Source organism: Poecilia latipinna, unplaced genomic scaffold, assembly GCF_001443285.1.
Source record: "Poecilia latipinna isolate Pla-1442-1.1 unplaced genomic scaffold, P_latipinna-1.0 Scaffold1008, whole genome shotgun sequence".
Lineage (NCBI taxonomy): Eukaryota > Metazoa > Chordata > Actinopteri > Cyprinodontiformes > Poeciliidae > Poecilia > Poecilia latipinna.
The window spans coordinates 98508-109860 of NW_015113624.1; the positions used below are offsets into that span (position 1 = coordinate 98508).

Consider the following 11353-nt stretch of genomic DNA (forward strand, 5'->3'; position numbering starts at 1 on the left):
AAAAAAAAAAAAAAAAAAAAAAAACATTCTAGACAATTTCAGCAAAATGGGCCACTCGGCGTACAGTTCAGCTTTTCATTTAAGATCAGATGTTTAAATAGATTAAGACCATTGAGGGTCGGATTGTGCGATTTGGTCACACCAAGAGTTGAAAACGTCAGTTTTGCTCTCAACTGGTCAAAAACGAAGATGCAGTTTAAAGAAGCCAAATTTATTTTCATCCTACTGAACGACGTCCCAGTTATTTCACTTTTGCAACAGGAAACAAAATTACATGAAATGAACACAAATTAAACCGAAGCCGACTACATTGACACGAGTAGATCGAACTCTGGATCTACTTGGTGCTTCGTCAGTTTAAAAAAGCAGCTTTGTTTTTTACTCACATCCTGTAAATCTGTTTTTTCCTCTTTCTGAAAGTTACACTGTAAAATGTTACTACGGTTATATTTTGTGTCAGCTCCAAACACTTTTTTTACTTTTGCTGTCATTTATAAAATCACATCCTTTTTATTTTTCTTCTTTTCACTTCATTTCTACTATAATTTTCCTAATTTTGGGGTTTCTTCTGTAAGCAGGTGAAGTTAAGCCGAGTATATTGTAACGTAATGACTCTACATTACTCTTTTCTAGTCCTCAGGCTGACAAAAAAAGTGCTGATATAGCTAATTCTTCTCATACAGTAAAAGTTTTGAAAGCTACAATTTAAAAAAAAAGGTGATTTAAAAAAAATATGTACATACATGAGAAAGGCTGTAGAGCAGGCTGTTTGTCTACAGGAACAAAAATATGACGGAGAACCGTAAAACTGTTTAGTTTGCTTTTAGCTCGCATCAGTTGATTTTTGGCCTTTCACGCTAGAGATGTGTGATATTTAACATTTTGGTATCGATTTGATACCAAGTATCGCAGATATCAATACTTTTTATTATTTATGTTTTTACTACATTACCAAACTTCTGACCTTTACGGGGTTTTTTTTGCTTTGAGTTCTTTTTTTTTCTTTTTACAGAATTTGTACAAAATGTACAGGTGTCTGCAAAATACTTTAATTACATGTTAGCATTAAAAACAGAAACAATAGAAAAAAAAAAAAAATTGTGCATTTTTTCGTAATTGAACAGTGTGCAAAAAAAATCTGAGAGCAAATTAAAACAAAAAAAATTAAAACAAAGTTGAGAAACTACTTTACAAAAATAAAATAATATCTCAAGAGGGAATCTGAGACAAAAGTACTGATCTTCCCACGCTAGTGTCGACTGAATGCTGATATTTATACTTGGTATCGATGTTATCGACATTTTGGATCGATCTACAAAGTTGATCTAGTTCTAATTTTGGTCTGTCAGCAGAACTCCAGCCTGCATCCTGTCTCTTCACGTCGCCGTTTCCGACCCATCAAGAGGAGGATTTGACTGAAAACAGACTCTGTGAGGATACCTGTTTGTGGAGGAGGCTCTGGCAGCTTTGCACCCTCACTCCACTGCAGGAGTCCCCATTAGCCGCTTTCTCCCCCGTTCCGGCGTCCGCATGGCTGAGCAGGCTGCTGGCTGGAGTTTGACGGGCTGCCGAGGGACTCAGAGGAGACTCGGGCATCTCAGCACAAGTCCTTAAAAAAGCAAAAATCAAAGAATAAATGCTCCCCCATCAACAGTAAATAATAGGCTGTAAGATTCAGACTCAGAGTCCCGGTGGAATCACTTCTTCTTTGTTCCGAGAACAAGACGAGATGTTTATTTTAGGAACCTGCAGTGTCACTTTTCAAGAAGGTGTTGAAGAAATCGCCTCTGGCTCTTTAAGCTTCAGACTTTATTTAAAGCTTAAAGCGCAATTTATAGCCCGGAAAGAGAGCGTGGATTAGCAAAAAAACAAATATTGACCTGTTTAATACATTTAGAAACATTTTGACCCAAATAACCATTTATATGGCATTTAATGAATGGTATCAGTTTGACCTTTTTGCCAATAAGTCCACACAGTGTCAGGAATCGATTCACATCTTTCATGCATGAAGGTGATGAACTCCTACAGATGTTTCTGTTTCTCTTTCTTCCACATGCATAAGAGCTGAGGCAAACTGCTTGTCATTTCCAGTAACAACTTACTCATTTAAATCCCACAGTTTAAACTAAACGCTGAACAAAACTTCTGAACTTTCTTTTTCTTCTTTTTTTAAAGTATTAAACATTAAACAAAAGCTACGTACCGTTACTGTTTGAGCCAGACAGAGACGGTGACTCCAAGCGATGCAGGTTTGGACTGAGGGAAGGAGACATCTGGTGGAGTTGGGGAGTCTACCTGAGGTGGGGAGGAGTCACTGCATCGCGGCAGCAGCGAGGACAGGAGACGTGCAACCAGATGAGAAAAAGGATTCTGCCTCCTCGGCTCAGCATCCCCCGACATTCGATCCAAGCCAATGCAAGGAAATCGAATTGAAACAGCCTGTTTACATTGTTATGATTTTTACTCATTGCAGCTGTTTGACCTGCACTAATAAAACTTGTTTGCAAATAATAACGTGTGTGTGTCCTCCCTCCCGATTTTTCTGGGAATGATCAGCCTTTTAGTGCGGACCAGTAGGGCTGTTTATTACTTTGTTCAGCTGCATTTTTTGGAAACTATGCAAAGAAAGAAAGAAAGAAAGAAAGAAAGAAAGAAAGAAAGTAAGAAAGAAAGAAAGAAAGAAAGAAGGAAAGAAATAAAAACAAAAGAAGAGCTCCATAAAAACACAGCTGTCAAAGTGTTATCAAAGGCCTTTTTACAACTGTGACTGCTCTCGTTTGAACCGGCACATCAAGTACATCTACGAAGACTAAATAAGGGTTCAAGTTCACATTTACAAGGCACAAATAGTTTTGCACCAAACATGCCTCCATAGTTTAGTTTTAGATTGTGGATAAATGGAAGACAGTATATCTTTATACCTTTAATAACTTGGGGTCTGTCTGCAGTGGCACCAGCAAATATAAACGGAGGGATTTAATTATTCATTTTATGTCTTTTTTGTTCTCACAGATCTAAACTTTTAAATAACTTTTGGTTTTAGCGTGCCATTTCCCGCATCTGGACCTCCCTTTAAATTTGAGCGAATAAAAACAAGGAACTTCAGGAAAGTTACCTTTACTCTATTATATGTTACTTTACCTTTTATTGCCATACTTTACATTACTTAACCTTACACTACTTAACATTATTTTACAATGCTTTACTTTGCACTATGTTATCTTAAGTTGCTTTACTTTACTATACACCATGTTACATTACACTGGATTACTTTACATTATTTTAGATTAAGTTACTTTACTCCATGCTTTTTTCCATTACATTCTGTTAGGTCACGTTACATTATTACTTCGCTACCTTATGTTACTTTACTTTGTTACTTTGCATTTTGTTACTTAATGTTAAGTTACGCCACTTTACGTTACGCCACTTTACGTTACGCCACTTTACGTTACGCCACTTTACGTTACGCCACTTTATGTTACGTTAGTTTACAATACGTAACTTCACGTTGCCTTACTTTACGTTACCTTACTTTGTTATGTTACATTACTTCACGTTACTTCACGTTACTTCATGCTACTTCACGTTATTACTTCATGTTACGTTACTTTATGTTACTTTGCTTTACGTTGTTACTTTACGTTATGTTACTTTACGTTATGATCCATTACTCCACAATAATTTATACTACATTAATATTATCAAAATGAATGTACACACCCAAAAGTTTGTGACTCTCAGTTCAAGCACACTTGGGTCATTCAAGATGAACAATGATCCTGAACTTGCCACTGGGACTTCCTGACAGAGATGACGTTTGGACTTCAATCCAAACTGAGATGGCATTGCATCACCAGAAACAGGTTGTTGATGCTTGGGCTGAATGAATGAACACGTCTGCAAACAAGAGTGGTCCAGAATGCCTCCATAGTGATGCAAAGTAACTTCTTGACTTTTATCTCAAACCCACCAAGCGTGGCACAACCACTTATTAGGTTTAGGGAGCAAATATTTTTTCACATGGGACCAGAGAAAATGTATGGATAATAAAGTAAATACAATCCCCCTTTAAAACTACACTGCACCTTGCGCATGATGTAACTGCACTTTATGCAAGCAGACTGCAGTATCTTGTTCAATGACTGGGGTTGTAGAGTACTGTGTGGTGACTGATTAAATGACATGCACATGCTCAGAGGGAGATACATTGTTACCGTAACTACCACTGTGTCCTATTTACATGACAGCTATATTGAACGGTGAGAATCTCTGCCTCTCTATGTCAGAATTTCACCGTCAAGCTGCTGACACGATGTCAGAAACTCTGTCCTCTCTGTGAAAGTGGAGAGGCTAAGAGTAATATTGACTGGATTAAAATTAGAGAGAGAAAAAAATAAGCTTTTTTAAGGAGTATACCGTCTGAAATTATTGTTTCCATAGCCCTAAACGTCTTGTGTCCCACTGGGGCAACAACAACACTGAAATAGCTGATGTGGTAATTCCCGCGCTATCGTTTAACTCAACTGGGAGCAATTACAGTGGTTACATAAGAAAAAAAAATCCCTCAAACTTTAGTCACTGGTGATGTTTTATAAAAAAAATGACTAAAAGTAGTTTATATTTGTTAATTCCCTTAGGATGAAAGAAAGAAGCAGACATCAGATCCAACTTTTGGGCTTAAGACTACTGTACATATTTTATGTCCCTTCTGACCTATTAATAGTGTTGGCCCTAGCAACAATGTCATCTGTAACTGGACTCTGTCTGTTAAGTCAGAGCATGTCGAATGTCAGCTGGCAGAAGGAGCAACATTGCAGTTTCCTGCTGACACTCACTGTGGAGCTTCATGGAGTTTGCAGGGCGGCTAAGACCTTCCGAGGCCTGTAACTACCTCGCAATCCCGGGCCTCGCCGGTTTGGACCCAGACGAAGATGAGGGTGATTTAGTTGTCGGTTTCAGACCTAAATCCTCTCCCATCCCATCCAGAAGGAGCTCGTTCTCGGACGAGGACTCAGATCCAGAACCTCCTTACTGCAGCTCCCGGAGGGTGTCGTTCGCCGATGCCAAAGGCCTCAGCCTGGTGCAAGTGAAGGAGTTTGACACGTGGGACCTACCCAAACTACAGGGAAGCAACTCCGTAGTTGTCGAGGGTAAAGATTCAGTGGAATACCACCTCTCGCCTTTAACTTTCTCCCTTCCACTGCCTTCCGAAGAGGTGCTTGCCAAAGTGTTGAGTCAGAAAGTAGAACTGGAAGCAATCGGGTTACTTCCAGGGACCACGATACTAAAAGGAGTGGTCCGCGTTCTCAACATCTCCTACAACAAGTCTGTCTATGTAAGAACCTCTTTGGACAGGTGGGCCACCCACTTTGACCTTCTGGCAGAGTATGTCCCCGGCTCCAGCGATGGAGTGATGGACAGCTTCTCGTTTAAGCTTACCTTGGGGCCACCTTTCGGGAATCAGGGAGTCAGGGTCGACTTTTGTCTGCGGTATGAAACTCCCGTGGGGACATTCTGGGCTAACAATAACAACAGAAACTACGTGCTGTCCTGCCAGCGCGGCATGAAAGGGGGGACAGAGAAACCACAGAGGGAAAATGCGAACAAGAAAAGCTGCCTGAAGACCGTCAGGTAAGGGATATGCTTGGTTCGTTGGTTAGGTTTTCACTAAGAGCAGCACAAGTTCAACTCTGAATGTAATTAACCTTATTTAATCCCTCTAACTGCACACTCTTGGTAATTTTTTTTTCACTTTTAGAAGTTGAGGATGAGTAACCAAGCCATTTTAATCCAAACTGGTGTTGTTTTAGTGAGTATTTTTGTTAGTGTGACTGGTTTGAAAAAGAGTCATCAATCTCCACAATGTAGAATTCCTTGGTTAGGAATGGTTTCGGCTCAATATTTCCCCCAGGTTTGACACAAATAATAAAAATACCCTCCCCATAAAATGAATAGACAATGATAACATTACATAAAGTCTCCTCGTGTCTTCCCATTGTGTTGATTGGTGATATTTTCAATACAAAAGAACATGAAGCAGAAGGAAAGACCCAAACTGAGTGTGACCTGGTTTAAATTTGATTGATTCGCAGTCAGAGTGTCTCCACTGTGGAAAACATTTCATCACAGCCAGCTTCATCTCAGGAAAATATGTCAACAGGTGATTGTTTCTTGTTTTTGTTTTTTTTTTTTGTTTTTTTTTTTACTTTGCTGAGAGTGAAATAAGGACAAAGTCCTCAATGTGGGACCAAAATGTTTGAACAAAATGTCTCTGTTCTCCAGATGAGTCTGTCCGGGGACCGGAGGTGGGAACTATGAAAACCTCTGAAGGACAATCAACAACTTCGACCCGCGAGGGACAGAAACTTCTGGTCAGTGTCACATTTTCTTTTATATATATTTGGAATTTTTCACAGTCTAAAAGCAAATACATCTTTAAACCTCTGAGGTATTTTTAGGAAGGAAAGGGAGCACATGAGGAACAGAGAACTTAACCTGACCCCGGTTGCTCTTTCTGTGGGAATGTCACGTGACACCATCTTGAGTGCCACGGGCGTAACATAACGCACATCGGGACACTTTGTACCTGCTGTTTGCACTTCATCCGTTTCTCATTTTCTCACAGCTAATAACTTGTCACTTAGCTCAAACATTTCACTACAACATGTAACAATAAATGCCAACTCTTCTTGATTTTATTTTATTTTTTACTGTAAGCTGACTGCTTAGAAACAATGCCAACCTTTTGCCTGTTGAAATCAAAACTTGAACTTATGTGATAACCACCACGCCGAGTAGTCTTTCCTGTACTGACAGACAAAAAGCATCAGCAAAATGTGATGCTCCCAACTTCATGATCTTCTCTGTGGGTGTGTTAAAGGAGATGATTTTCTGCCACACATGGTTGGAGGACAAAATGTTATGTTTTGGCGACGATCCAGCCAAATGTACAGTACCGTAATATCGCCACACGTAGCGCTGTCTGAAAAAATTCCAACAGTTTCTAAAAGGGGAGACGTTGCGCTTTCCAGCCAATCTCAGGTTATTACGGTAATTTCAACCCCGATGTAGCAGGGAGGGAAATTAATCTCAGGGTCACTATTTTAATATATGGTAAACTGCAAAAATAACTGGCTAGATATTGAAAGTTCCAGTTGTTGAGGATAGATGGGCAAATATATATTAACTCATAGGACATTTAAAGAACTGCGTACAATTTAAATAAGCAAAAATATCCAGGTGAACATTTGAAACTTAAGTCTTATAGCGTTAACTAATTTAACAATGTTTTAAAGATATTTGGTTACAATGGATTTTATTTAAAGGGAGCCGAATACAGTAGGTTAACTAGGAAAGCAAAATACACTTTTCAGATTGTATCTGCAAAATCTTCTTTCAACTTAACAATTATGCTTTACTTTGTACTGATGTATCGAACAAATTCCATATGAAATATACTGAAATTCATGGTTACAATGTGACAAATGTAGAAATGTTCACGCCAGATGTACAAGTTACTGTAAGTATGTGTGAGCTGGCGCTAAAATGAATCTATCCTCCCTGTTGACGGACAGATGGAGAACAAACAGAACAGCAGCAGAAGAAGGCAAAGACAAGCAGCTCGGATGACCAGGCTGAGGGACTACTACACAAAGAGAGATGGAGGAGCGAATGACGCTGGCAAAGACGAAACCCCCCCAGAAACAAAGCAAGTAACTCGCGAAGAAACCCCAGGAGACAGTGTTGTCGGTTCGCAGCCGTTTAATGAGGGACAAGTTGAGTCAGAATGTCCTCAGTTTGTTTTTGAGGCCCTTGAAGAAGCACATGACCAGACATCCACCAAGCAAGAGAAATCTGACCTGGCTGTATTAGCGCAAGGCAAGAGTGCTCCAGATGTCTCAAACAACCCCCTAGATTCAGACGGTGAGCCCGCACTTGAAGAACAGCAAAATATCAGCAAGTTTGTCACCACAAATCAGGATGGAGACGTGAGTTTAGCGCGCACTAACAACTCAGCAACAGCTGGGAGCGAAACCATTATTAGCCAGAGCGACAGTTTCACATTCGGCACAGTGGTTGCTCCACTGTACCACCAGGCATTTCAGAGGGTCTCAGCTGAAAACCCTGTAAATACTGGAGTCTTCAGCCTTCCCTCTGAACCCACACAGACCTGTGGCATTGTTCCAGTTAGCACCAGAAGTAACATGGGCAAAGTGCAGGGAGATCTGACCAGCTGTCAGGGATCAAGTGACGAAAGCTTGTCTGTCAAACTGGTCGGTCCAACCTCTGAAGAAAAAAAGCCCTCAAATGAGATCCCAAAGCATTTGGACATTGTGGAGAATCCAACTGAGATGGAAAAGAAATCTAACCAGTCTTTGTGTCAACAATGTCCTGTGGAAGACAATGTGCCGTTTGAGAGTGTCCACTCCCAGACAGAAGCACAAGAGGAAATGTTGGCCTATTCAGCACCACAGTGTCAGTCAACAGAGCAAAATTCTTCCCTCAGTTCAGCAAAGGTAGAGGAAATACTCGCAAAGGATGAAAGTGAAGAGGATCTCAAAGATTTTTGGTTTATGCTAGAGCACATAGACGAAGGGGTCGACCTTCTGGTCAACGGTGTTCAAGAGAAGAATTGTGAGAGCGCAGAGGTCAGCAAGGAAAATGAAAGTAGGAAAACTGCTTTGGTGAAAGATAAACTTCTACAGATATTCGATGAATTGAATACCAACCTGACAGACAGCAAAGGTTGCCTGAATAGTCTTGTCTATCTTTGTGAACCAGAGAGAACAAATCTTACATCTCTAGCTGCATCTTCGGAAACTCAAGAAGATGCAAAAGAAACAAAAGCTGAAGGTAATGAAAGCAGCACTGGTGAGATCAAGGAAATGTGTGAAGTCACTCAATCCATCATAAATGACGATAGAAGTAACAATGAATGCCATGCCGATATGTCTGGAAGACACAATCATCAAAATGTTGTGGAAGAGACTGGGCAATGTGAAATGGACTCCTCTTTCTTAAAACAAGATGAGGATTTCCTGTTAATAAACATTGTAGAGGAGAAAAACTGGGAAAAGATGGTTGAAGAGGAGGAAAACTGTGTTTTATCAAATGAAGAAGAAAGGGAGCTGCTACATTTAAAGACAGAGACCAATGAAACAGAGGGGAAAGTAGAGGAAACGACAGAGGTCAAGGTACACATTGCTGTGATGTTAGAAAGTGAGGCAGGCTTCGGAAAGGAATTCAAGCAGGCTAAGGCCATAAAGACAGATGGAACAGAAAGTACGGAAGTAGACAAAACAGAAGAGCAAGAAGTAGCAGAGCAGCAGAATGAGGCAGAGAGACAATGGATGAGTATGGAAAAAGCAAGGCTCGAAGAGGGAAAGATGGAAACAGACCTGAAGAAGGATATTATAATCCCAGTTAGTGAAGCAGAAGAGCTTGTAGTTACAGATGCAGACTCAGACATTACAATGCAAAACAACGAGGATGAACCAGGGTCTTTTAAATTAGGGTCAGACATTACACAAAACAAGGTTGAAGACAATTTATCTACTCTAGTGAGCAGAGCAGTGAAGAACTGTTCAAATGAGAGACAATTTGCGTCCATCCAGACGGACACCCTTCGGTCCGATGAGGAGGAGGTTCAAAGCAAGAAGGATGACCAATCAAACACGGACACCAAGCACCTTTCTTCCAAGTGCGGTATGTGCGATTCAGACAGCGCTTCGGCAGAGTTGGACTCAGACGAAGAGCTGCGGTTGTACGTGCACTGCCTGAGGGCACCGCAGGTCCACACGGACAAAATCAGAGAGGCGGGGTTCACAGCACGCAAGAGGCCCTCCATAAGCCGAGGCAAAGTGCCGTCAACATCCATGCCGTCCATCAGTGAAGCTCTGGACGAAGAACAGCAGCACAGCAACCCTCTGGAGACTAATGAGGACGTGAAAACAGCTGCTGAGGCCAGAGCCAATACACAGGAGATCGTACACCGAACTGAGTGGAGGCAGAAAGACTTATTTTCTTGCGACAAGGTCTCCAAGACATTGCTGTATGCCTCCTTGATGGTTGTGTTCACAGTTGTGGCGTATCATTACGATTTCCTTGCTTGTTTCTTGCTTTACTTGATATCAGTGATTTGGCTGTGTTGTCAAAGAGAGAGAGAACCCATTAAAAACAAGTAAAGAAATTAATCACATTGTAAAAAAAGAAAAGAAAAGAAAAAAATCAGTTTTGAGTGTGTTTCAAAGAGACTCCTGGGCATTAAACCTTAGATATGAGAGTAATTCCTGAGTTTTCCCTATGGGAGGATGTGTAGACTCTGTTGTCAAGAGTATAAACAATTAGCTGTATGTTTTTCTCTGATCAAAATCTTTCTGTAACCATAACAGATTATTGTTATGGATTATTAGTCAGTTCTGAACGGCATGTTGGGGTGTAAATAAAAGTTACATGTTTGCTGTGTTGGGCTGTGGAATAAAAACTATTATAATAAGAGGGTAATAAATTACATAAATGCTACCTATCTGTGTGGACCTTTTTAACCCTTTAACTGCCACGAGGACACCGACGTCCACATGGATCCATTGGTTTACGTGTAAGCATTTTCAAGGTGACAGTAAATATATATTGTAAAGGGTTAAAGAGGCAATCTCATCTCACTTAAAGTTAACTACAACCAATTTGAGAAGTACAGCAGACTTGTGGAAGCAGGTGCCCCAATCAGATAAGACCAAATGTTTCTGGCCTAAATGTTATGGGAGGTGGAAAAACAAAACTCTACAGTTATTCTGTCAAGAAAAAATAAATAAATTAAGCTTCTGTGGCTGTCGAGCCTGTCATGGGAAACCTGCATCCTTGGTGTTTAACAGGGAAAGTGGCAACCAGACACTGAACTTGGTTAATTATTCATCACTATGAACAAAGCAGTAGTGTCAGACTATACAAGTGTGTGTTGACACTATCTCAGGAAGGAAAAACATCATCAGTGATCTTAGAGAAACAAGTGATGATGCCCATCAAGACTACAAGGCCGGGTCCAAACAATGTGCAGTGCTTCCACAAGACATTTCATCTTAAGGAAACTCATTCACAGGCAGAAAACAATCCGCTAGTCTTTACAGTACTGGATGTTTCTAGCAAATACATCCCAAGATCAGGCACTGTAACACTTGGAGAAATTACAAATAAAAGACCCCTGGGTAATTTTTGAGACTCTGTGGGCATCATAAGTTAGGTTTGCAATATTGCATTTGACTGAAAATGTTAAACTGAATGAAAGACATTTGGGGCAACATTCTCTAGACCACATGTGTCAAACTCAAGACCCTCGGGCCACATGTGGCCC

At 40.5% G+C, this 11353-nt stretch overlaps 2 protein-coding genes across 2 annotated transcripts in view; one reads left to right on the forward strand and one right to left on the reverse strand.

Moving 5' to 3' along the window:
- The window catches only part of LOC106958701 (forkhead box protein P2), a 25868-nt gene extending 24272 nt beyond the window's left edge, over positions 1-1596 (reverse strand). The window contains exon 1 of the mRNA XM_015050742.1: positions 1441-1596. Within this exon, the coding sequence (XP_014906228.1) occupies positions 1441-1596 (156 nt within the window). The remainder of the gene's footprint in view (positions 1-1440) is intronic.
- A 611-nt stretch (positions 1597-2207) lies between these two features.
- On the forward strand, positions 2208-10527 carry LOC106958708 (uncharacterized). The gene is made up of 5 exons (XM_015050755.1): positions 2208-2413; positions 4842-5637; positions 6099-6166; positions 6289-6377; positions 7581-10527. Exons 1-5 carry the CDS (start codon positions 2359-2361, stop codon positions 10188-10190), a joined length of 3618 nt encoding a protein of 1205 aa, XP_014906241.1. The 5' UTR covers positions 2208-2358; the 3' UTR covers positions 10191-10527.
- The last annotated feature ends 826 nt before the right edge of the window (positions 10528-11353 follow it).